This window comes from Rhincodon typus, chromosome 5 (genome assembly GCF_021869965.1).
Source record: "Rhincodon typus isolate 14 chromosome 5, sRhiTyp1.1, whole genome shotgun sequence".
In the NCBI taxonomy this organism is placed as follows: domain Eukaryota; kingdom Metazoa; phylum Chordata; class Chondrichthyes; order Orectolobiformes; family Rhincodontidae; genus Rhincodon; species Rhincodon typus.
Genome location: NC_063336.1, coordinates 23,945,891 through 23,972,677, shown reverse-complemented (window position 1 = coordinate 23,972,677; position 26,787 = coordinate 23,945,891). Strand labels below are relative to the sequence as shown.

The window sequence follows — 26,787 nt, the reverse complement described above, 5'->3', positions numbered from 1 at the left end:
AAATGAATACATTTTTTGGAAATTGGTTAAATTGCAGAATGTGCACTCTGCAGTCAAGAATAAGGGGTCAAATTTTCAAAGTGGAGCTGAGAAGTCCACACCCAGATATATTCTGGGCCCTAACCCTATGCCTTTGTTGTGTCTTTGACATGATGCTATTTTTAAATGTTAAGTCCCTGTGTTGATATGAGATGGGTTTAGTAATGCAAAGTGTCTCTTGGACAGGAGAGCTGCCTATTTGGCATGAGTGGAAAGCAGGCAGCAGTCATATTGGAGGCTGCTGATGCCATGCTGCTGACAGCAATAAGCTCCTCAAAGGACACATAGCATAACATTAAGTGAAAGTGCCCAGACGGCCACAATGAAGATAATGCACCTGTCCTAATTCAAGATCCCCCTTAAAAAACACTTCTCATAATACAAGCAAACTTTCAGAACTCCCCATCGTGAATTCAACAATTATGTAATAACATGCTCCAGACTGCTTATATTTCTGGAATCGAATTTTAAAATTGCAGCCCCAGCTTTGCTACCATATTAACAAGTTCCCAAAAGAAGCTAACTAAGTCTTTAATTGTAGGCAATTTAATTTTGAAATGTGGATTTCAAAATCAGTCAAACCCCAGGTTATAGAGTCCTTCCAGAACAATAACCTAAATCTGGATGATTGTCAGAAAACAGGTGAATATAAACCCCTCAGAGATAGTAGGAACTGCCGATGCTGGAGTCTGAGATAACAACGTGTAGAGCTGGATGAACACAGCAGGCCAGGCAGCATCAGAGGAGCAGGAAAGCTGATGTTTCGGGTCTGGACCCTTCTTCAGAAAAATATGAACTCCTGTGATGTTGAATGGAAAGATATTTACACTGTTCAGTTTATGCAAGGCAAATATGTAAGGTCATCACCTTTGTTTTCAGTTCAGAAGAATCTACAATGAAGCAAGTTCTTAAATTCAGTTCAGAAAATACCAGAGTTAAGCTCAGAAGCAAGTTTAGTTTCTCTCCTACGAAGGAATTCAGGCAGTTCAGAGAACAAATCACCTTGGTAGAAGGGTTTAGTAAAACTCCAAATCAGAAGGGTTTGGTTGGAAATCTGCAGTTTAGTAGAATTGAGGAAGTTTAGGTTGTCAGGCTTATGAAAAGTTCATGTCATTGAATTGTCCCCACACTCCATAGAAAAGGAAAGATGAGGAGCCAGCGAAGTAGAAATTTAAAGTGTTGAGATATAAGGTATCATTTCTCTGGACTTAAATTTCCATAATGGACAGTGGCAGAAGACAGGTTGAAACTAATGATTTGGTCTATGTTTTAAGATCTTTCTATTGGTCTTCTGTATTTCAAAGGTTTGTCTTTATTAAATCTTCTTTTATGAAATGAACTTCTATTCTTCCATTAAAAGAAAACTGGCAGCCTCATGTGAATATGTCTCAGTGACTATCCACCATGTGAGGTAACTAAAGAAAAACAAATCCAGCAAGCAATTTTTCAGTCTGGAACCCAACTCCTCCAGTAGTACTATCAGCTAAGATCATAATCCACCACCCCCGACAACACTTTGGAAACTGTAAGCTTTCTTAGAGATGTTAGGATCCTGCAAAGTCCTCCCAGGACAGAATTTTAAATCACATCAGCATCAGGTCCTGACTCCACTAGCATTTGGAAATTTAACCTAAGGTCTCCCATTTTCAAAAAAAATCAATTAAAAGATAATACACAAAGAAGCTATGTTGAAAAAGATAGGCTAGGGTCTTCTTTTATTAGACTCAATATTTTGAATACCTTGGTTTTGATAAATCCATCTTGGTAGAACCAGATTTGGTCATCCATTCCTGTGCTTTCTAACGCTTGCACGCGTACCATGTGGATTTCATTCAAGTCTCCGTCAAACGTCATGAATGTTCCAGTAGCTCTGTTTCGTATCCGAAAATACACTCGACTCTGTAAACAAGACAGAATTGGTAAATGTCACGTAGTTTTCTATTGTGTTTTTTTATTGTTCTAGATTATTGCAAGTTTAAGCCATGGCTTTTCCACACATGCAGTATAAACTTGGACTTTGTTTTTCCAGATTTGTGAAAATAAACAGTTACATTTGTCATACAATCCCAAATTGTGCCAGAACTAACCGAGGAGGAAGCAAATGAGTGTTCTATCTTTCCACAATTCACATAAATGTCTTCTTTAAAAAAAATGAGTTAAAAAGTATAATATTTTAAAGCAGTATTGTAATAACATTAGAAACTAAACTAACAATGCCGAATTGCTTGTTTAAACTCCAGTAACGTGCGCCTTGATGTAATTGTGAAATTCCCTTTCCTTGTTTAGATAATTCCTAATTTTTTTACTTTCCTGCCATTGCTAGATGCCCAGTGAAGATTGGTTACTTCTTCAAAAGGGAGAAAGAAAAAAAATTGGGCATATTTATAGGAACATAAGAAATAAGGGCCACAATAGGCTATTTGGGTCCATTAAGCCTACTATCTCAGTCAATCAGATTATGGCTGATCATCTGCCTCTCGCACCATTTTCGTCTTGCACCATTTGCCCCATATTCCTTGTTACCATTTGTAAAGTGAAATCTATTGATTTTGACTTGAACATGCTCAATGTCAGAGCTTCCAAAGCCCTCTGGTGTAATGAATTTCAAAGTCTCGCCACTCAGAATAAAGAAAATCTTTCTCACCTCGATCTTAAGAGGCCTGTCCCTTCCTCTGAGATAATCACCCTAAATCTAGACTCACCAACCAAGGGGACCATCAACATGACCCTTAAGTTGCATGGTTGCGTGCACAGTCACTCCAATGATCTCCGCAAATAAGGTGCAGAGGTTGCATGGTTGCGTGCGCAGTCACTCCAATGATCTCCGCAAATAAGGTGCAGAGGTTGCTCTGCATGCAGGCCTCAGAGGGCTGCATAGGCAGTATGAAAATTACATGAAATGCTAAGAACCATCCAAACCATATCTACCCAAACAATTATACAGCAGCTGGTGCCAGAGAGGGGCCAGCAGAATTCATTATGCATCATGTTTGAAAACGCAAAATAAGTAAACAAATATATTGCCAAAAAACTTCAAAAACAATCCAATATGGAAAACAAATAGAAACAAAGTCAGAAATTTGTAGTGAAACCTTAAAAGCTAGAAATATACTGCTGGTTCAACAACATCTGAAGAACAAAGGAGAATATCTTGTCAAAAATTTTGAACATCTTGAGAGCACATCTTGAGAGAATCTCTCATATATTGAACGAATATTTTGAAAACCTAATTTCTTTTCTCCCATCTTTTCAAAAATAATTGCAGATGCAGATAATGTTTAAACATTGAAGGAAATATGGAATTTATTTGATTTTTACTTTTATAACGATTAACTTTTATGAACTATCAATCAATTTAGTATTTCACAAATAGGTGTAACTGGCATTTTTGATTAAGTGAACAACCTGAAAGATATCTCAGAGATATTAACAACAGATTCGGACTTTAAATTTCACATAGTGGAATTCTCTACCTAAACACATACAGACCTGAGGCAAAGGGCGTAGAGAACCAATCCTGTGCCATCCAGTGTGCTGACGCCAGTTAGATATCTGACAGGGCTGTAGCAAAATTTGACGTCCTTGATAGTTGCCGCATTCATAAGCCACCCATCTGTTTTGCAGAATAAATCAAGAAATATTTTAAACATTTCAGCAGTAATCTTTAAGCACAAAATAGCTTTACAATGGTGCTTACAGTGAACAGATGGGACTTAAACCCAATACATTAAAAATTGCTTCAGCTGGCACAACGGGGATGGTCGTGATGCCACCAGGAATGGGCCTCTCTGGTCAGAAGTTTAATATTGTAGGAAATGGACTGAATTGGATGGCCATAGTCACAATTTGAGCTCCCCATTATGTTTCACTTGTGGAGCAAGTGGCCACATCTTCCCTGAGCTGTCATTAAGCAGTTGAGGGTTGTCCAGATATTCTGTGCAACTTGGGACTTCTAACACCTGGGTTAGTTACCAGCTTATGGCCAGTAATGTAATCAAACAGATGTGCCAAACAGGGACTGTTTCTGTTTGTAGGGTGTGCACTGTGTTTGAATAGAGGCCATAAGATATCAGATGAACGTGTGGGTTTTTCTGTGTCAATTGAAGTGCTTCATTACCCGTCAGCTGAAAATGTTCTTTGATGAAAGGTGTTCCTCTATGCAAATAAGGAGGTTCAATATGTGCCAGCACAGTAAATCATGAATTAAACTATGGAGAGCCATGACTTTGTGGGAGGGAGACCAAAGTACATATGTTGCAGAAATCGGGTGTAACGTCTGAGTGCTGTGGGAACCGATATTGATTATGTGTGGACAGGTGATCTGATCTCCAAGGTCCATTTAGATCTATTGGTCACAGAGTTGGAATTGGCTTGATATAGTGTTTTCAGTTAACAGATGTTTTTGGAAAGTTTCAGCTGAATGCCGAAATGCCACATTGAGTCATAGGCATAGGATAAGAAACAAAAGCAATTTCTGTCTTAAGGCAATTTTGCCAACTGGCTTCAATATGTGAGGTCAGAATCAGGACCTCATTGAAGCAGTTGCAGACTGTACAAAAATCTGCCTATTATTGGTGTGTCAGGGTAAGATCATTTCTTCTGGACTCAGCCTGGTTATTTTACTTTAATAATTGGATGTAGGTGTTGCTGACTAGGCCAGCATTATTGTCCATTCCTATTTGCCTGGAGAACAACAACATTGCTTGTGGGTCTGAAGTCACGTGTCAGCCAGACCAGGTAAGGACGGTAGATCTCCTTCCCTAAACAATATTAGTGAACCAGATGAGTTTTTATACAACAATTTAAAAATCTGTTGTTGAGGTACCCTCACATATGATATTGGCTGTTGGAGATATAAGTTGTTGCGCATATTACAGGATGTATTACAATGTTAGGACCCGACATTTGGTGGCTTCTGTACATTTGTAATAGTCAGCAAAACACTAATGCACAAAATTCTTACATTGCAATCAAAACCACAGAAAAAAAATAAGCAAAGATACTTCGAGGAGTTGAACTGAAATTTGATGTAATTATTCCTAATCCAGCAAGACCAACAAATATAGCTTGGTACCACAATGTTGGGTCAATGGGAGCTAAACGTTGAACCAGTTAAACTGAGGTTTTTGCCAAACTGTTTCACATCAAAACCATCCCAGCCAATTGGAAGTCAGACCACTTTTGCTTTGCAAACTCAAAGAAAGTTCATAGAGATGGAAATTAAGATTCCCTACATTACAACAGTGCTTATATTTCAAACAAATGTGAAGCATGTTAAGATGCCTGAGAGCTCAAAAGGTGCAATACTTTTCTTTCTTCTCTTAAAACAAAATATTGAGTATTGAGTAAAAGCAATTACACATATATTTCCTCATAAGCTAAAATAAAACAAAGAATTATGGACACTGGAAATATGAAACAAAAACAGAAATTGAAGGACAAACTGAGTAAGGCTTGCAGCATCTGTTCTGAAGAAGGATCCATGGACATGAATGTTAATTCTGCTTTCTCTCTACAGATGCTGGCAGGGCTCGTGAGTCTCTGCAACATTCTCTGTTTTTGTCTACTCAGTCTCTTGTCTTCCGGATTTTGGAGGAAACTGGAGAAATCCCTTCAGTTAGTTGGTACAGTGTGAGCAAAGCTACAGCTTTAAATTTTGCCAAATGGTTTGGGGGGCCACTATGTGCATAGGTTTACCTATATCCTGGCTCTTTTATATAATGCACCAACCTCTGCTCTTCAACGCAGGCTTTAATACCACTCTCTCCATTTATTAATGCTCAACATGTTTCAAACAAAAACAAAATAATTAATATTTATAAAGCGTATTTGCTAATTTTGGGAAATTTCACTCAATTGCTTCTTTTTTAAAGTGAACCCTAATTAGAATATGGAAGGTAAGGAGTTAAATACAATTTGGTAATAACAAATATGCAATAGCCAGGTCTACAGTCTCCCAACACACGTACAGATCTTTTTTAAGAGAGTATCCTGTGTATTAAATGATTTAGGACAAATATGTACTTACATGCCACCATTAACTTTGACAGAAAAGATATGATTATTGTATCCTTGCAAAGCCAGATTCCGCATTTCTGAAACCAATTCAATTTTCTTTCCTTGAAATTTCTCCCTTGCAAACAGAATTATTGCTGGAATAGAAAAGCACTATCAAAACAAAAAACAAAAGTGTCAATTCTTTTTGATAGAGAGAATGAGGAGAGGCAATATGCACTAAAGGGTATAATTTATAAGGGACGCAGACAGACCTAGGGTGTCTGTACACAACTCTCTGCTGGTAACAGGACAAGCTGAAAGTATGTTGAAAAGATGAGGGGCCTGTAGCGTTATAAATAGAGATATAGGGCATAAAATCAAGGAAGATATGCTAATTCTTTTTAAGACACTGGTTAAGTTGCCTCTCAAGTATTGTAGCCAACTTTGGGCAAAATACTGTAAAGAAGGATGTCAAGCTATTAGAGAGGATGCAATGAAGATTTACTGGAACAGTACCATGGAAAGAAGATTTCAGCTACAGAAAAAGACCAGACAAACTGGGATAATCCCTTACAGCAGAGAGGATAAGGGGAAATCTAACATGGGTGCTCAAAGACATTAAGGATTTTGATACAGCAAGTAAAAAGAACATCTTTCAAGTGACAGAAAGGTCATTACCTAGAGGACACAGATTTAAGATAACTCGCAAAGAACAAGAGGTGACATGATGAGATGAAAGAAATTACACAGCAAGCTGTTATTATCTGACATGCACTCTCTAAAAGGGTGGTGGATACCCAACTGATAATAGTTTTTAAAAAGCATAAATCTCAAAGTGAAGACATTGTCAGAGCAATGTGCAAGGCTGTAGGATTAATAGGATCTCCCTTTCAAAGTAGTAGCAGAAGCACAATGAGTCAAATGGACTATTTCTGTTCATTCTCACTTCATCAAAGATGCTGCAATCTTGTTCTTGGGAATTTTAAATACAAAATTAGGAGATAAAGATTGTGTGTAATAGCAATGTCATTTAATAACTACTTGGTGTTAAGGTGTTAATCGAAACACTTGCAAGCCATTTTCGTTCAGGGATGGGCCTGGTGCTCAAGCAATTGAGAGGTAGGGATCTCCAACAGAAAAATGGAATTCACACAGTTCCAATTAATCTTTCCACACTTATTGAAGATTCAAGTTTTCATGCTAATACTGGTTGTTTAGAGAAGAGCACAACTGCACAGCTGGCATACATACTTTGTAAAAGAGAGAAAAAAAAAAAAGAGTCTTGTTTCAGGGCAGGAAGGCTGACATTTTGGGCCTGGACCCTTCTTCAGAAATGGGGGAGGGGAAGGGGGTTCTGAAATAAATAGGGAGAGAGGGGGAGGTGGATAGAAGATGGATAGAGGAGAAGATAGGAGGTCAAAGATGCGGGGATGGAGCCAGGAAAGGTGAGTGTAGGTGGGGAGGTAGGTAGGAGATAGGTCAGTCCGGGGAGGACGGACAGGTCAAGGGGGTGGGATGAGATTGGTAGGTAGGAGATGGGGGTGGGGCTTGAGGTGGAAGGAGGGGATAGGTGGGAGGAAGAACAGGTTAGGGAGATGGGGACGAGCTGGGCTGGTTTTGGGAAGCGGTAGGGGGAGGGGAGATTTTGAAGCTTGTGAAATCCACATTGATACCATTGGGCTGCAGGGTTCCCAAGCGGAATATGAGTTGCTGTTCCTGCAACCTTCGGGTGGCACCGTTGTGGCACTGCAGGAGGCCAGGATGGACATGTCGTCTGAGGAATGGGAGGGGGAGTTGAAATGGTTCGCGAATGGGAGGTGCAGTTGTTTATTGCGAACTGAGCGTAGGTGTTCTGCAAAGCGGTCCCCAAGCCTCCATTTGGTTTCCCCGATGTAAAGGAGGCCACAAAGGGAACAGCGGATGCAGTATACCACATTAGCAGATGTGCAGGTGAACTTCTGCTCATTCCCCATACAGAGGGCCCGACCAGTCCCCCTCCACTGACACCCTCATCTGCTTAGCCGAACTCGTCCTCACCCTCAACAACTTCTCTTTCAATTCCTCCCACTTCCTACAAAGGGGGTGGCCATGGGTACCCGCATGGGCCCAAGCTATGCCTGCCTCTTTGTAGGTTATGTGGAACAATCCCTCTTCCGTACCTACACTGGCCCTAAACCCCACCTCTTCCTCTGTTACATTGATGACTGTATCGGCGCCGCCTTGTGTCCCACGAGGAGCTCGAACAGTTCACCTACTTTACCAACACCTTCCACCCCAACCTTAAGTTCACCTGGACCATCTCTAATACCTCTCTCACCTTCCTGGACCTCTCTGTCTCCATCTCTGGCAACCACCTAGAAACCGATATCCATTTCAAACCCACCGACTCCCACAGCTACCTAGAATACACCTCCTCCCACCCACCTTCCTGCAAAATGCCATCCCCTATTCTCAATTCCTTCACCACCACCGCATCTGCTCCCAGGATGAGGCATTCTACTCCCGTACATCTCAGATGTCCTTGTTTTTCAAGGACTGCAACTTCCCCCCCTCAGTGGTCAAGAACGCCCTCGACCGTGTCTCCCGCATTTCTCGCAAGTCATCCCTCACACCCCCTCCCCGCAATAACAACCAAAAAAGAATCCCCCTCGTCCTCACGTACCACCCCACCAACCTCCGGATCCAACGCATCATCCTCTGACACTTCCGCCATCTGCAATCCGACCCCACCACCAAAGACATCTTTCCCTCCCCACCCTTATCTGCTTTCCGGAGGGGTCACTCTCTCCGTGACTCCCTTGTCCGCTCCACACTCCCCTCCAGCCCCACCACACCTGGCACTTTTCCCTGCAACCGCAGGAAGTGCTACACCTGCCCCTACACCTCCCCCCTCACCACCATCCCAGGCCCCAAGAAGACTTTCCACATCAAACAGAAGTTCACCTGCACATCTGCTAACGTGGTATACTGCATCCGCTGTTCCCGTTGTGGCCTCCTTTACATCGGGGAAACCAAGCAGAGGCTTGGGGACCGCTTTGCAGAACACCTACGCTCGGTTCGCACTAAACAACTGCACCTCCCAGTCGCGAACCATTTCAACTCCCCCTCCCATTCCTCAGACGACATGTCCATCCTGGGCCTCCTGCAGTGCCACAACGATGCCACCCGAAGTTGCAGGAACAGCAACTCATATTCCGCTTGGGAACCCTGCAGCCCAATGGTATCAATGTGGATTTCACAAGCTTCAAAATCTCCCCTCCCCCTACCGTATCCCAAAACCAACCCAGCTTGTCCCAGCCTCCCTAACCTGTCCTACCTCCCACCTATGCCCTCCTTCCACCTCAAGCACCACCCCCATCTCCTACCTGCTAACCTCATCCCACCCCCTTGACCTGTCCGTGCTCCCCAGACTGACCTATCTCCTCCCTATCTCCCCACTTACACTCACCTTTACTGGCTCCATCCCCGCCTCTTTGACCTGTCTGTCTCCTCTCCACCTATCTTCTCCTCTATCCATCTTCTATCCGCCTCCCCCTCTCTCCCTATTTATTTCAGAACCCCCTTCCGCTCTCCCATTTCTGAAGAAGGGTCTGGGCCCGAAACGTCAGCTTTCCTGCTCCTCTGATGCTGCTTGGCCTGCTGTGTTCATCCAGCTCTACACCTTGTTATCTCAGATTCTCCAGGATCTGCAGTTCCTACTATCTCTTGTTTGAGGGCTTCCTTTTAGTAATCTTTGGGTTGAATTACAAAGGACAACATTAGGATTGGATGCTGTGACTTCATGCTGATGCTATCAGTCATGCATCTTCTACTTAAAAGGGAAATTGCTTGCTGATTTGTTTTAGGACACATCAATGATATCAGATGTCATTGTCATGAAAACTAAAATATCTAAATATCTAAAAGATACTTACAAAATCTACTCTCTTCACAGATTTTATACAGTCACCCTTTGTACATCCCATCATGATCAAATCAGGATAGGTTTCCTCCTCGAGTACATATTGGTTACCAGTGAAATTCTCTGCGTCATAAGCCACCCAGCTGCAAAGGGAAAAATACAATGACTCACAGTTTCTGAGTGTGTATCTTCCTGTTTCTTTTCCTATTCTCAACAGATGGTCTCCTCATTTAAAAAAAAAATATAATTGCACAAATTATTATTTCTCCTTTTTTATCCAATTTTCACCTACAACGACATTGCTAATTTAGAATTAATCTAGTGATATCAGTCCATGTCTGTTAGTAATCAGGTTCAAACACTCATTTGAAAAGAATCTTAAGGTCTAAGAATTCCCAGATACATTAACTGTAAGCAAATTGATATTCTTAAAGTGAAAGCTTAAACTTACACATATACCTTTTATTATAATTCTAATCATGAGGTACTCTCAGCAAACTACTGAAGATGTAGTGTACGAGGATCCATAAAGGAAGCAAAACAAATACAGTTTTCAACAAACCATCTTGCATGCAAAGGGTCTCAACAGAGAAGCATTTCACAGCAGCAATATGCTCAGATGGGATTTGTATTCTTTTATAGTCAACGGGGTTTTCTCACACAGAGACAATGCAATATGCACTGTACTTTGAAACTTTAACAGAGCTAATTTTCCATCAAAATTCAAGGCAGTTCCTTTGGAGGAACATTTTAACACGTTTTAATAGTTCTTCTGGAGGAATGATTAGCTGTTTATAGTGTTAAATGTTGTGAAAACAATTATATAGATTAATTCAGTTAAAATAGTTAAAATTGTGCTTCAAACCAATTTATCATGAGTTGCTTAAGTCGATGCATGTCTGAAGTTAATTTTCATCACCTGCCAGATTGAACTTTGCAGGACTTGGGTGAGAAACCATCTGGAAATTGGGCTATGTCCATGTCAAAAATCTGTGCATTCCCTTGAAATTCAGGCTCCGAAAAAAATTGCACCTGCAAGTCAAGAGTTTTATCGATAATAAATGGCACACAGAATGCTATGCAAAAATAACCATAATGCTAATATAGAATACATCCTAATTTAATACTTTTTCATGAAACAACATACCCATTCCTTTATTTATGTCAAACAGTGTGTAACATTTGATTCTGATTGTACTTCAGACTGTCCAGTTTTTAAGATTGCAATGACAGGAAAACTATTAATCTTCATTAGTCTGAAAACTGACAGGATTTTCCAACTTCCACACACGGGCATTTCAGTGACGGAATCCAGAGACAGGTGTCGTAGAATCATAGAAACACCACAATTTGGAAGCAGGCCATTTGGCCCAACAAGTCAACACTGACCCTCCAAAAAGCATTCCCACCTAGACCCACCCCCATCACTGCATTTCCCACAGTTTAACCCACTTACCCTGCACATCTCTGGATACTATGGCCAATTTAGCACAGCCAATCAACCTCGCCTGTACATCTTTGGACTGTAGGAGAAAACCAGAGCACCCAGTGGAATCCCACACAGACATGGGGAGAATGTGCAAACTCCACATGGAGTGTCATCTGTAGTTGCAATTGAACTCAGCTCCCTAGTGCTGTGAGGCAGCATTGCTAACCACTGAACCATGGGGCCCTGTCAGGAGTGACTAAATTGAAACTAAATTGAAGCTCCTGGGGGAGCTTGAATTTGGAAAGGATGTGTCCTCTTGTGTAAGAATCTGAAACTAAGTTTAAACATAATTTAAAAATGAAGGATCGCCAAATTAAGACAGAAATGAGGATCTGTTTCACTCTGAGACAGTTGAGACTCTTTGGAATTCCCTTTCCCAAAAGGCAATAATGCAGAATCTTTAAATATTTTCATGGCAGAGGTAGATAGTGTCTTGATTACCAAGGGGATGAAATATCATCAGTGATATACAAGACTGTAGAGTTAAAATCAGATCAGCTGTAGAAACACAGAAATATAGAAAATAGGAACAGGAGTAAGCCATTCAATATGATCATGGCTGATTATCCAACTCAGTACCCTATCCAGCATTCGCCCCATACACTTTGATCCCTTTAGCCATAAGAACTACATCTATCTCCATCTTGAAAACATTCAATGTTTTGGCTTCAACCGCATCCTGTGCCAGAGAATTCCATAGATTCACCATCCTCTGAGTGAAGAAACTCCTCCTCATCTTAGCCCTAAATGGCCTACATGTTACCCTCAGACTGGGAGCCCTGGTTCTGGACGCCCTGGTCATCAGGAAGATCCTTCCTGCATTTACCTCTGTAGAGCTGTTAGAATTTCATAGTTTTCTATGAGATCACCCCTCATTTTTCTAAACGCTAGTGAATATAGTCCTAACCGATCTATTGACTCTATTCATGCCATGGTTCTCAAGAGAGGTCGATCGACTGGTTAAGAGGAAGAACGAGGCTTATGTAAGGTTTAGGAAAAGAGGAACGGAAAAGGCTCTAGAGGGATACAAGTTAGCCAGGAAGGAGCTGAAGAAAGTGCTTAGGAGAGCTATAAGGGGGCATGAGAAAACCTTGGCGGATTGGATCAAGGAAAACTCCAAGGCTTTTTACACGTATGTGCAGAACAAGAGAATGACCAGAGAAAGGGTAGCGCCGATCAAGGATTGTAAAGGGAATTTGTGCAGAGAGCCTAAAGAGATAGGAGAGGTCCTTAATGAATACTTTTCTTCAGTATTCACAACTGAGAGGGACCTCGTTGTAGAGGAGGGTGTTGTGAAACAGGCAGGTAGGCTAGAGGAGGTTGATATTAGTAAAGAAGATGTGCTAGGAATTCTGAGGAAGTTGAAGATAGATAAGCCCCCGAGGCCTGATGGGATTTATCCAAGGATTCTGTGGGAAGCGAGGGACGAGAACGCAGGGCCTTTGGCGATGATCTTTTCGTCCTCACTGTCCACGGGTACAGTGCCGGAAGATTGGAAAGAGGCAAACGTCATTCCCTTGTTCAAAAAAGGGAACAGGGATAACCCCGGAAATTACAGGCCAGTTAGTCTTACGTCAGTGGTGGGCAAATTATTGGAAAGGGCTCTGAGAGACAGGATTTATGATCACTTGGAAAGACACAGTTTGATTCGTGATAGTCAGCATGGATTTGTAAGGGGTAGATCATGCCTCACAAACCTTATTGAATTCTTTGAAGAGGTGACCAAACACGTGGATGAAGGTGGAGCAGTGGATGTGGTATACATGGATTTAAGTAAGGCGTTTGATAAGGTTCCCCATGGTAGGCTCATGCAGAAGGTAAGGAGGCATGGGATGGGGGGAAATGTGGCAGATTGGATTCAGAATTGGCTGACCCTTGGAAGACAAAGGGTGGTGGTGGCCGGAAAATATTCAACATGGTGCTCAGTTACGAGTGGTGTACCACAAAGATCTGTTCTGGGTCCTCTTCTATTTGTGATTTTTGTAAATGATTTGGATGAAGGAGTGGAAGGGTGGATTAGCAAGTTGGCGGACGATACGAAGGTGGGTCACGTTGTGGACAGTGCAGAGGGCTGTTCTAGGTTACAAAGGGACATTGATAGAATGCAGAGCTGGGCTGAGAATTGGCAGATGGAGTTTAACCCTGAAAAGTGTGAGGTGATTCATTTTGGAAGGACAAACTTGAAAGCAGTATACAGGGTTAACAGAAAGATTTTTGGCAGTGTGGAGGAGCAGAGGGATCTTGGGGTTCATGTTCACAGTTCCCTGAGATCTGCTACCCAGGTGGATAGAGTTGTTAAGAAGGTGTATGGTGTGTTAGCTTTGATTAATAGAGGGATTGAGTTCAAGAGCCGTGAAGTTATGCTCCAGCTATACAAAAGCCTGGTTCAGCCACATCTGGAGTATTGGGTCCAGTTCTGGTCGCCTCACTACAGAAAAGATGTGGAAGTGTTGGAAAAGGTGCAGAGGAGATTTATCAGGATGTTGCCTGGAACGGAGGGAAGGTCTTACGAGGAAAGGTTGAGAGAGCTAGGGCTTTTCTCTTTAGAACGACGAAGGATGAGAGGTGACTTGATAGAGGTGTACAAAATGATCAGAGGTATAGATAGAGTAGACAGCCAGAGACTTTTTCCTAGGGTGGAGGTAGCTTTTACGAGGGGACATAGTTTTAAAGTGAAAGGAGGTAGATATCGGGGAGATGTCAGAGGTAGGTTCTTTACTCAGAGAGTGGTAGGGGCGTGTATGCATTGCCGGAGAGGGTAGTGGAGTCGGCCTCGTTAGGGGCATTTAAGTGGCTATTAGATTGGCATATGTATGATAGTATAAAGTAGCAGTGGAGATTAGATAGACCTTAGGTTTAGGGTAAAAGTTCTGCACAACATCGTGGGCCAAAGGGCCTGTACTGTGCTGTACTGTTCTATGTTCTATGTTCTACTTATATGTCAGTCCTGCCAGCCCAGGAATCGGACTGGTTATGACCTGATTAAATGGTGGAGCAGATGTGAAGGGTTGAATGGGCCACTTTTGGTCCTTGATCTCTTCCACAGGGCACATTGCCAGATTTTTTAATGATGTTAGTCATCTAGAATCACTGAAATGACATGAACTTGCACCTATAGACACTTATTTACAGTAAAAATTTGCAAAAGTGATGCTTTGTTAAAGAAGATGTCAGCTTTTTCAGTTTCATGTAAAAGTTCCACGGACGTTTGGATTAAAAAAAAAAGAAAAAAATTGCGCTTGTCCCTTATTTCTGCATGTACGTCCCTAACTTTATTTTTCCTGTAAAATTCTGAACAGCATGAAAAATGGAGTGATTAGCCATAGTGCCAAAGTGGCCTAGCCAATGGTGCACAGTGATGTCAGCATCAGTTCAAATGCCACTAACAAGGGGTCTGGGAGGCTGAGGGCAAGGGGCAGACAGAGGCAAAGGCTGCTTCTGATGAAGTGAAGCTTCCCTTCCCTGATGAGTGCAGGGACAAAGACCAGTGCCAGGAATAAGAGCGAGGGGAAGCATGCACAGGGTGTGGGGTGCAGTTGGGGAGAGACGCAAAGGGCCAGCCAGGCTCTGTTTTGTTTGATAGCAAGGAGGATGACATGGAATGAACTACATTAGTTTTCAGAAACAAGTTCTAAATTTCTGAGGAACTTTTATAAACTGGCACTTCTTGCAGAGCGCTCTTTGAGACTGCCTGCTGCTTTCTGTCATTTACCAATGACGTTGGCTTTCTGTTTGCACTTGCGTGCTCCTTGCAACACCTACAAGTTGTGTTTATACGAGTCACAGCCTATGATAAAATATGTTTGCTACTTCCTGGTTTGGTGTCAGAGGGATTTTGTTTTGACGTGTTTGGTTGTTCAGCCTGCTTGATGATATCACTATTGCTCAACATGCAGAGATTCCTTATGGCTGGTGCCAAAATGACATTAATGTTTGGAAAGGTTCTGCTGCCCAAAATGTCTGCATCAATGTTGTAACAATTTTCGTTGCTTTAAACCGCAGGTTGTGATAAATCACTCTAACCATACTTGGGCAAATCTTGTTCATAGCTTAACCACTCCTCCTAAATGCTCACCAAATATTACAAAAGTAAATAAAAACATTGAACTTTGCATCATACCTTGAACTTAGAAAGTTCACTGTCCTCAATATCCTGTAAAAAATAAGATTAAGGTTTATTGTTATTCATTAACAAATGCTTAAAAAAAAGGCTTAGCTATAATTAATGGCTATAAAGCGTCTCTCCGTCCTCCCGCTTTCTTCCCCACTCCTCTCCAAAACAGCTACTTTGCCTTATGTTCTGGAAAGAACTCATTAGTTGGAAGATGGCATTTATTGGCAATAAAACTGCTAAGTGGGTGCAATGATCTAAAGTCCATTTTACCTGTCTTAATTAAATCATCCAGAAATAGCTTAATCATCATTCTTAAATTATTCATGACTCCACAACTGTTTTGATGACTCTGTGGGAAGAACAACTTACTGAGATCAGCCAGAAATGGATCATGATTGGATTTCCATCGCAGCTTCTTTGCTCATCTGTCACATTCTTGTTTCTGTCTGTCTGTCTTTTGTCTCATACTCATTTTCATGGTTGAGCTATGGACATGGAATCATAGAATTTTACAGCACAAAAGGAGGCCATTCGACACACTGTGCTTGTACTGGCCCTCAAAAGAGCTACCAAGCTAGTCACATTCTCCAGCTCTATCTCAGTAGCCCTCCAAATTCATCATTTTCAAACATTTATCCAGCTGTCTTTTGAAACGTCCCATGGAATCCACTCCACAACTCTCCCACGCAGCACATTCCAAATCCCAACAACTATGAGTGAAAAAGTTTCTCCTTATTTCACTCTTGGCTCTGTTGTTAACGATCTTGAAATTGTGACCCCGAGTTGCTGACATGCCAACTAATGGAAACAGAATACCTTTCTTTATCTCGTTAAGATTGTTCAGAATTTTGAATATCTCAATAAAGTCACCTCTTAATCTTCTCTGCTCCAAGGAAAATAAGCCCAATTTCTCTAATCTTTCTCTATCTAAAATCCCTCATTCCTGGTGTCACTCAAGTAAATCTCCTTGGCATTCTTTGACACCCTTCCATAAATAGGGTGCCCAGGACTGAACACAATACTCCAAATTTGGTGTGACCAATAATTTGTAGAGATGTAGCAACACTTCCTTGCTTTTATACTCTATGCATCTACTTATAAACCCAAGGATTCTATAAGCCTTCTTAACAGTGGTTTCAACTTGCCTAGCCAGAGATAAAAGGAAGATAATTTATTTCTAAAAGGAAGTGCACACAATTGTAACATTTTTATAATGTGATTGACTTTTATAAGAGTATATTACCACACAATAAAATTTGCTAGTATTATTATGTTATGTAGTTGGGAGATAGATGCCACTTCAGCAGAAAGTTACACAATATATTTCAGTATGTTGTAGAATTACCAGATAGCTTGTCTCAAAGGTAAAAGTCAAATCAAACATGATCAATATGATCTGCAAACATGTTTTGGGAAAGAGAGGTGGAGGAACCTATTTGTTTTTTCTACAGTTTTTCCTTCCCTTCCATTCCAAGCAGTTGTTCTAAAATTTTCAATGTTAAGATGATTTAAAAATTTAACATGTTACAAGTGTCTTACCTTTTACCTTGTAATAGGCTTTTACATTACTGGAAATTTTTGAAACATCAGCCTCAAATTAATAAATTGCCTCTTAAATTATTGAATCCATTTTAAACATACAAAGTGGTAAATTTAATCACCTACCAAGAGAACAGGTTGAACAGAGGAGATTTTCGAACTTATCGCGCCCCAGTCTTCCAAGCTACTGTAAAGTCCTTTCTCCAGAACATACTGTTCACCTGTGTAGTCAGTATTCTCATACGCAACCCAGCTACAAATCAAGGTGAGAAGACAATTGTTATACTTACTTGTGTCAGCATATTTAACCAATCCATAATGGAGCTGTTCAATTTTAGAACTCTTGAGATTCCAAAACTTAGCAACCACACCATTGAAAAGAAAGTGAATTTCAACAAGTCCTCACTTAAGTTTTCTGACCAGAATATTTAGCTGCATGGAATGTTATTAATAATGGCCTTTCAATCTATCAAGTACCTCTTGATATTTTTCAAGAGTCTTGATCCACTCTCAATTTACTTTCATTCCTTTTAATATTGCCCTTTTACTCTAATCATTTCTCCAATTTCCTCTTATAAAGAACTTATGCACTTGGATTCAACTATGTGTTTGTGGCAGAAAATTCCACATTCCCACCACACTGTACAAAGAAAGCTTTCCTTTAAATCCACATTGCTCCTTCAATTATTTTAAATTGTTATCTGATTAGTAAGTATCTGATCAGTTCATACCCACTGACCAGTGGAGGTAATCTCAGTATTTGTGTCAACACACCCCTTCAATATTTCGACCGCTTTCTCAATGATCATGTTTGCTGATGTCTCCATGTATAATGATTCCAAGCTTACAATTGCAGATAGAATTTGTGTTTTTTTTATAAGGCTTAGTTGGGGATATGGAAGTCAAAATACAAACGAATAATGATCTTAAATGAATGGTGTAGCAGGCTTAAGGGGCTGAATGACTTACTTCTGCTCCTATTTCGTATGTTTGTAAGCACTGCAAGGCAAAACTAGGCGATCTCATTAGGAAAGGAAAACTGCCATCTTTAACTGACCTAACTCTTATGACTCTAGGTTAACATCAATATAATAGACTTTCTATCTCTTTGTGAAATATCGCAATTAGCCACTCAATTCAGGAAACTAACTGCTGTTATCTTTTCAACGCAAGTAGGAATTTGCAGTCCGTTTTAGCCTTGATAGAAACATTCGCATCCCAAGAATTAATTTTTAAAAATATGAAGGAACAGTTGGCAACCAAGATCCACCACTCTCCATTTCAGAGAGACCTGATCTGCCACTGGATCCAACCATTAGGCCTGTCAGGAACTGGTTAAGTTTATAGTCAAGTTTGTGGGCTATCTTACTAGATATTTTCTAATCAACCAGTTCAGAGACAGTATTACACGTATCTGGAGCAGATGGAGCTTGAACTCTGGACTCTTGGTCCAGAGGTAAAGGTAAAGTCACACAGTCCCACAGGCTACCTCTCATTAGAGAGAGATGACTGGTGGAAGAGAACACTACCACTGTACCACAAGATCCCTAAAGGCAATCTTGCTAGATATTTTCTCATCAACCTGTTCAGAGAGGTTATTAGACAAACAGTGCTTTTGACTGCAGATACCTGATACTCTCACTGTATACAGCACTCTAGTAGAAATTACCCTACTTCCCATGCAAGTCACCATTAATCTTCACTTTAAAGCTAAGTGGTCGACCTCATTTCTCTGCTTTTCATGATCTGGAATTACAGGCTAGTTGCCCTATTGGTTAGTCAACATGGAGAAAACAAATTTAAGCAGATGTGGACTTCTATTTTAACGCCATTCAGCTTTATCAACTAACTACATCAGAGTGTGAATTACTGGCAAGACTGGGGTCCATCTCAGGACTGTAAATCCAATTTATTTGTGGTGGGTGACACTGGCAGTGGCTCATTTACTAATCATTCCAGGTTTTCCTGAGAAGCAGTGTGCCTCTTTATTGAACTACTGTAGCCTTATAGTTTTAACTGACCTAAGGTAGGAGGGTCCAAAATACTGATCCAGTGAAAAAGAAAAAAATCTCAATATTTGTCTATCTGGATGATCATTAATAAGAAACTTTCAGGTTATTTCACATAAAATATGACCTGCAGATGTTGGTCACCATTTTCAAATCTAACAAGGTACACACTGTTCCAATAGGATGGCATGGCGGATCAATAGTTAGCAGTGCTGCCCCACAGAGCCAGAGACCTGGGTTTGATTCCAGCCTTGGGTAAATGTCTGTGAGACTTTTTCATGGTCTTCCTGTGTCTGTCTGGGTTTCTGCCAGGTGCTCTGGTCTCCTTCCACAGTCCAAAGATGTGCAGGTTAGGTGGATTGGCCATGCTAAATTGCCCATTTAGTCCAAGGATGTGCATGCAAGGTGGATTAGCCATAGTAAACACAGGGTTGCAGGGATAAGGGGGTCTGCATAGGATGCTCCTCAGAGGGTCAATACAGACTCGAAAGGCTGAACTGTAGGGTTCCTATGAACTGTGAGTCATGGTGAAGGATGTGAATGTTGAAAGTGGTGGAAAGATGTCAATCAGACAGGGTGCTTTGTCCTGGATGGTGTTGAGTTTCTTGTGTATTTTTGGAGGGCACTTATTCAGGCAAGTGGAGGGCATTTCTGACTTGGGCCTTGTAAATGCCTGTAAGTACCACGAAGACAGGAAGTGAGTTACTTGCTGCAGAATTCCTAGCTTTTTAACTGTTATTGTAGCCACAATATTTATATGGCTGTTCCAATTCAGTTTACAGTGAATGGTAACCACCAGAATGTTGATTGTGGGGCAATTCAAATATGGCAATGCCATTGAACATCAAGGAGCGATGCTAGATTCTCTCTTGTTTGAGGTTGTAATTGGCTGGCATGTTTGGCATCAATGTAAATAACTTGTTGCTTACTGATCAGCACAAGCTGGATGTTGTCCATATGCACACTGACAGCTTCAGTTTCTGAGAAGTCAAAAATGGTGCTGAACATTGTACAATTAATTGCAACCAGCCTCGCTTTTGACCCTTGTAATGGTGAGAAAATCATTGGTGAAGACAGCTGAAGATTAGGTCTAAGGTCTACTCTGAAGAATTTAAAGGAATCTTGTTGCACAGTGTAATGTCCCTATCTCTAAGCCAGGACAGCCATGTTCTAGTCCCACCTGCTCCAATGGTGTGTTAACATCTCCAAACGGGCTGATTGAAAATATCTACCTTGATAAACCTCTACAGTGATGTCTTGGTATAAAGATGATTGGTCTCCAAAAACCACCAACTTACTTCGTGCTAGTTATGACTCCAACCAATGGAGAGATTTCACGCCTGATTCCCATTGACTCCAGTTTTACTAGAGCTCCTTGATGCTGCACTCAATAATTCTGGATGTCAAGTACAGTTACTCACATCTCACCTCTGGAGTTCAGCTCTTTTGTTCACGATGGACTAAATTCATAATGAAGTCAGGTTGAAGCGGTCCTGATGGAGCCTAACTGAACATCACTGTGCAGATTATTGCTCAACAAATGCCACTTGATAGTATTGTCAATGACATCCTCCATCACTTTGCTGATAACAGAGAGTAGATTGGTATGGCAATATCTGACTAAGTTTGTTTCGTCATACTATTCATGGACTGGACAGTCCTGAGCAATTTTCTACGTTGCTGGGAATGTGTTGATGTTGCAGCTGTACTGTAACAGCTTGACCAGAGGTGACGTTAGTTTTGAAACACAAGTCTTCAGTACTACTGCCAGAATGTTGTTAACGCTGCAGCCCAATGGTATCAATGTGGACTTCACAAGCTTCAAAATCTCCCCTCCCCCTACCGCATCCCAAAAACAGCCCAGCTCGTCCCCACCTCTCTAACCTGTCCTACCTCCCACCTATCCCCACCTATCCCCTCCTCCCACCTCAAGCACCACCCCCATCTCCTACCTACTAACCTCATCCCGCCCCCTTGACCTGTCCGTCCTCCCTGGACTGACCTATCTCCTCCCTAACTCCCCACCTACACTCACCTTTACTGGCTCCATCCCCATCTCTTTGACCTGTCTGTCTCCTCTCCATCTATCTTCTCCTCTATCCATCTTCTATCCGCCTCCCCCTCTCTCCCTATTTATTTCAGAACTCCCTTCCCTTCCCCCATTTCTGAAGAAGGGTCTAGGCCCGAAACGTCAGCCTTCCTGCTCCTCTGATGCTGCTTGGCCTGCTGTGTTCATCCAGCTCTACACCTTGTTATCTCATATGCCTAAACATGATTTTTCACACCAGGAAAGTGTGCTCATTTTATATTACAAGTTGGCTTATATACGGTGTTCTATGGTATATGTACATGAGCTCAAAGTGTAAATGATTATAAACAATAGAAAGTTTTACTTTAAATATTTGAAATGAAGCAAGAAATAGCTCCCATGATGATGAGAGTACAGAACAAGACAAGATTATTCAGGATCACAAAAATCAGTGTGTTATCCAAATTCTCTTTCAAGACCTCACTGCTGCCATTTTGTTGCATTGATTGCTATTGCAAGTTGAAGCAACATAAACCTCTGTTTTTGTTCCTGATTTACAGCATCTGCAGTTCTTTCGGTTTTTACAATTTATGCATTTTGTGTCAGAAATATATTTCACATTCTTTCATTTGTGAATACCAGGTTGAAAATAAATTTAAGTACACAATCAGATGATTTATCCATTTTTACGTCAAAAATGTGGGCAAAGCATAGTTCTACTTTTCATGGATTGAATGCAAACATCAAATTTCTTTTGGGTTGTTGAGCTGCCTTAAAAGATTGAAATACGTGAAGCAAGCACTAATTCAAGGCTTGTAAATGGATTTAACATCTTCTTGCTGTTTTATTATCAACACAGGTGCTCCTTTGCTGCAAATCAAATCAATGAATAAACCAAGAGGCAGGTACACGTTATGATATCAAATGCAATGTAAGTCACAATGAAAACACAAGAGCATAATTTTTACTTGGGTACAGGCAGAAAGCTGGCCAGGATGTACAAAGAGCACTTGATCTGCAACTACCAATTTGCTGTCCCACTGGAAAAATGAATTTTCAATTTTTCCTGTAGAGGGAAGTGCTAGTTATAGCATGGCACAGAAAAAACAAATCCTCTACTAAAGTTTTTGAATTAACTATTAAATTAATACTTTAAACAATACAGCATAATTATATCTCAGTAGATAGAGACAAGTCAGTACTTCAAAGAGGAAAACGGGCAGGAGATATAGGTAGAGGTGGGAGAGTGACCTAAAGCCTATTCAAAGAGGCTTAAAGAGGAGTTAAATCCAGAGAGGAAGGTGAAGGTGCAGAGGGGAAAAAGATAGAGGATTACAGAACACCAGGCCTTGGTGGCTGAAAGTACATCTGCCAACAATTGGCCAGAAGGAGGGGCACACACAGAGTCACAGGAGAATTCCAATAGTGTTGGGGGTTTGAGAGCTGGATGAGTTTGCAGAGATGGAAAGGTGCTGAGGAGAAGGAACTCAATATGACAGTGGTAACAGGTGAGTGGCACTTGGTGTAGGACATCATGTGATAACAGCTCACTAGCCCAATCCTCCTACCCTCTGTCCTACAACCACCTGCTATTTACAGCCACTCTTTAATTGCAAGCTTGCAGTTTTCATCACTGGATACCTGTATGTTCACTTATCAATTTCAAACGGAACTCAATTTTAGTATTGCTGGAAGAAGGCATATTTTCTCAAAGCCTTTTGTTTTGCACTCATCAGGGCAATTTGCAAGAATAATGATGTAAAAGAGAACAACATTTTTATATTCTTTGAACAAAGCATGCAGATTACTTGTTCCTGATTGGTAGAGGGATAGCCATGGAGAATGCACCATTAAATGATGATTTACAGTTAACTGCCAAACTTTGTTTAAATTTTACAGCAGCCAGGTTGACTGATCATTCAAGGCATTGGCCTTGAGGAGTTAACAAGAGAATATCTGAATAAGGCACAACATATGTACTGGTTCTTTTTGTCTGCAAAGGACAGGGCCCTGCATACTAGCCTGACAAGCAATCTTAAATTGGTTGCCAGTATGATCATTAGCATACACAGGAATATTTAGTACATCTTCTTCAAATGCAAATCATATCTAATTTTGGATACAGTGTTGTGTGATTTGCAAGCATGCACTGGCTGGGCAAAAACAATACCTTGTCTGATAGGAAATGCCAAAGTGCCATACCAGTCAATATAATCTACCAGTCTTTGTGATATATAGGCTAAATAGCTGGCAACACACTGACATGAAGATTCATGCATCATGTTACATTTGTGAGAAAGGCAGTACATCTTTGGTTTGATGGCAGCATTCTGTTAGTAGTGAATATAACTTGTACTCCTGCTGCAGAGTAGCAGTGTGAAATAGTTGGCTTCACCTGTTGCTCAAACATTTCCTCAATTCCAACTCAATTCCCCGTAATACTACTTAATGAAAAATATTCTGCAAGCTATATTTTAAACATTTACTTCCAGATCTTCCACAGAGTCTGTCCTTTTTTTTGATCTGCTTTTTGATCCTCTATTCCAATATCTCAATCCTAAATCTTCCCCACTTCTGACCTCCTCCCAACACTTACTGCAATATCATTCGCGTGACTCCTGGCTAAGTAGCCTCCTGCTGACAATGTAAAACATTATTGGAAATCTACCAATCATTTGAATTGCACTAGAAGAAGTGTTTGAGTTGCCACTGCGTTCAAAATTACTATTGCTTAAGCTTCACTGAGTCTCAGCTCGCATGATCCCAACCCTCTCAAATGTGCTACTCTTAATAACGCCTCTAAGCATTAATTAGTTGCAGGTTTGAATCAGGCATCACTCCAATAAATAATTAAATAATTACAGATAAGTTGCTTTGTTTTCTTGTGGTATACACTTCAATTTGTCATTCGTCTACATCATGTTTAATCATTAAAACAAAATCAAGAAACCTTCCCAAAAATGTACTGATGATAATCCATTATTTTGTGACAAGATCACACCTCTGGTTGTGAGGCATGTTCAAAGATGGATGTGCTTTCTACAGCTTCTTGAAATGCAACCCTAACTCTAATTTCAGATATTAACTAATAACAAACCAATAATCGAGAAGGTACTTTTCTGCTATAAAATGTATGGAACCATTTCTAGCAGAAAATTGCTGTTATCTGCCCCAAACCACATACAAGCTAAATTTACATAAAATTTTTTTCTTATTAGTCCTCCCTGTGGTACTTATAAAGAAAAAAAAGATAGTAATTACTCTCAATAATATCATTTCTGGCACACCCATCTTAGGCAATTAGCAATAGCTCTCCAAGTCAACAGATATAAACTTTGAATTGCCTGCCCCTGCCTGTTTGATTTATATCATATAAAAGTGACAGATTGTTTGCAACTGTGTTAAATGCCCTTCCTTAAAGATCTTCCCTGATTCCATTTAGAAATGTTGTGGCCTGAGAACAGTCATAAAGAAGGCCCACCCATCTACCATGAATACCCACCTATCTGCTTACAGTTGTCAAGGTGAATTAAATTGAAAAATATAGCTGCTAATACAAATATGATCCAAGAAGAGGAAGACAGAGAGAAGAAGGATATTCACAGCTGCATTCTAAATAGCTACAAGATGACTCAAACTCCCTTTGCTTTATCCCAAAAATATTCATTAAAACAAGTTCAGAGAAAATATTCCTCCTATAAGCTTCATACATCAGCATCTTTATCACTCTTCTGACCGCCAACTGACAGAATCATCGGAAGTTGCTGCATAGAAATAGAACTCCTTGCCAGTCAAATCAGCTCCAGTGTGATACTGTTCATGAATCTAATCCCATTCTTCTACCCACTCCCAGACGTTTCCGACTTCCTCTTCAAATAATTTAAAGGTGACTTCACATTTCACTGCGTTGAATGCCTTATGCTTTCTGCCTCTCAGCTCTGCCATTTATACCTTTTGGCAAACTTGTCATAATTTCCGTATGTTTCATTCTAAATGGTAGAAAATTTTCACTGGAGGGATTAATGGCTGGCCAAAGCCTCATCATTCAGATCTCCTCAGTGAACATGTTATTGGGCACACTTTCGCACAGAGTTGGGGGTCTCAATAACGGAAATGGGAAACCATATTTTCAGGAGATAGTGAAGATCTCACACTATATCCTTGGGAGCAGAAATGTCTCAAAAGAGATTTAGAGGTATTTTTATTTAGTTCCAAGAAGTCTGGTTAGAATGAATATGGAAGGGTTATTTCTGACGTTTGAGGAGGTAGCACAAAAGCGTTAATCAATTTTGAGATGTCATTATGTCATTAGGGAAGATGATGTTAGGCCAAATAACTTTATATGTAAGAATTGCAGAAACTCCACTTAAACCAAGTGTTCACCTGCACCACAACTTGATAATAGCAATTTGTCACTCATCATGTTTATCAAATTGTAGCTTTGATAAACACCACGGTTGTCAAAATGATATGGTGCACAAGCAGAGTGATGACAAAGTTGCTATTGGGTTGCAGTTTTGGTTCCAGGAGATGGTACAACCATCTATGGATTTCTTGAAAAGAAAATGGGGTAAAATGGCATCAGTGGCAGTGACGCAAAAGAACAGGATCAGAGAGGCCGTCTGTTATTTGACTCCATTGACTGCAAGAGATATTTCTCTTCAATAGTTCTGGGGATTTGGGCACAGCTGACAAGGGCAGCATTTGTTGTCTATCCCTGATAACCCTCAAGAAGGTAGTGATGTGTTGCCTTCTTGAACCACAGCAGTTAATCTGGTGCAGGCACAGCCATAGTTCTGTTAGGAAAGGAATTCTAGGATTTTAATCCACCAGCAGTGAAAAATGACAATGTAGTTCCAAATCAAGATGGTGAGCAGCTCGGATGGGTACTTGTAAATGGTGCCTGTTCACTTATGTTCTTTTATGTGATAGAAGTTGTACTTTGGAAGACAATATTGATGGAGCATTGTTATGCTGATTTAGTGTGTCTTGTAGATAACATACATTGCTGCCATTGTTTTTTTTTTATTCATTTGTGGGATGTGGGTGTCACTGGCTGGCCAGCATTGCTTGTGCATCCCTAGTTGCCCTTGAGAAGGTGGTGGTGAGCTGCTTTCTTGAACCGCTGCAGTCCTCCTGCTGTGCGTTGACCCACAATACTATTAGAGAGGAAATTCCAGAATTTTGACCTAGCGACAGTGAAGGAACGGCAATATATTTCCAAGTCAGGATGGTGAGTGACTTGTAGGGGAATTTGGAGGTGGTGGTGTTCCCATATGTCCAATGCCCTTGTACTTCTAGATGGAAGTGGGTGTGGGTTTGGAAGGTGCTGTCTGAGGATCTATGGTGCATTTCTGCAGTGCATCTTATAGACAGTACACACTGCTGCTACTGAGTGTCAGTGGTGGAGGGAGTGAATGCTTGTGGATGTAGTGCCAATCAAGTGGGCTGCTTTTTCCTGGATGGTGTCAAGCTTCTCGAGTGTTGTTGGGGCTGCACTCATCCAGGCAAGTGGTGAGTATTCCATCACACTCCTGACTTGTGCCTTGTAGATGGTGGACAGGCTTTGAGGAGTTGGGAGGTGAGTTACTCGCCGCAGTATTCCTAGGTTCTGGCCCGCTCTTGTAGCTACTCTGTTAATATGGTGAGTCCAGTTGAGTTTCTGAGTCA

At 40.9% G+C, this 26,787-nt stretch overlaps 1 protein-coding gene across 1 annotated transcript in view; it reads right to left on the bottom strand.

Annotated features, from left to right (window-relative positions):
• crybg1a (crystallin beta-gamma domain containing 1a) overlaps positions 1 to 26,787 on the bottom strand; it is an 84,933-nt gene that overhangs the window by 3,643 nt on the left and 54,503 nt on the right. The window contains exons 13-19 of the mRNA XM_048596700.1: positions 17,206 to 17,332; positions 15,547 to 15,579; positions 10,857 to 10,969; positions 9,951 to 10,080; positions 6,068 to 6,207; positions 3,529 to 3,652; positions 1,780 to 1,938 (exon numbers count right to left, since the gene is read on the bottom strand). Of these exons, the coding sequence (XP_048452657.1) occupies positions 1,780 to 1,938; positions 3,529 to 3,652; positions 6,068 to 6,207; positions 9,951 to 10,080; positions 10,857 to 10,969; positions 15,547 to 15,579; positions 17,206 to 17,332 (826 nt within the window). The remainder of the gene's footprint in view (positions 1 to 1,779; positions 1,939 to 3,528; positions 3,653 to 6,067; positions 6,208 to 9,950; positions 10,081 to 10,856; positions 10,970 to 15,546; positions 15,580 to 17,205; positions 17,333 to 26,787) is intronic.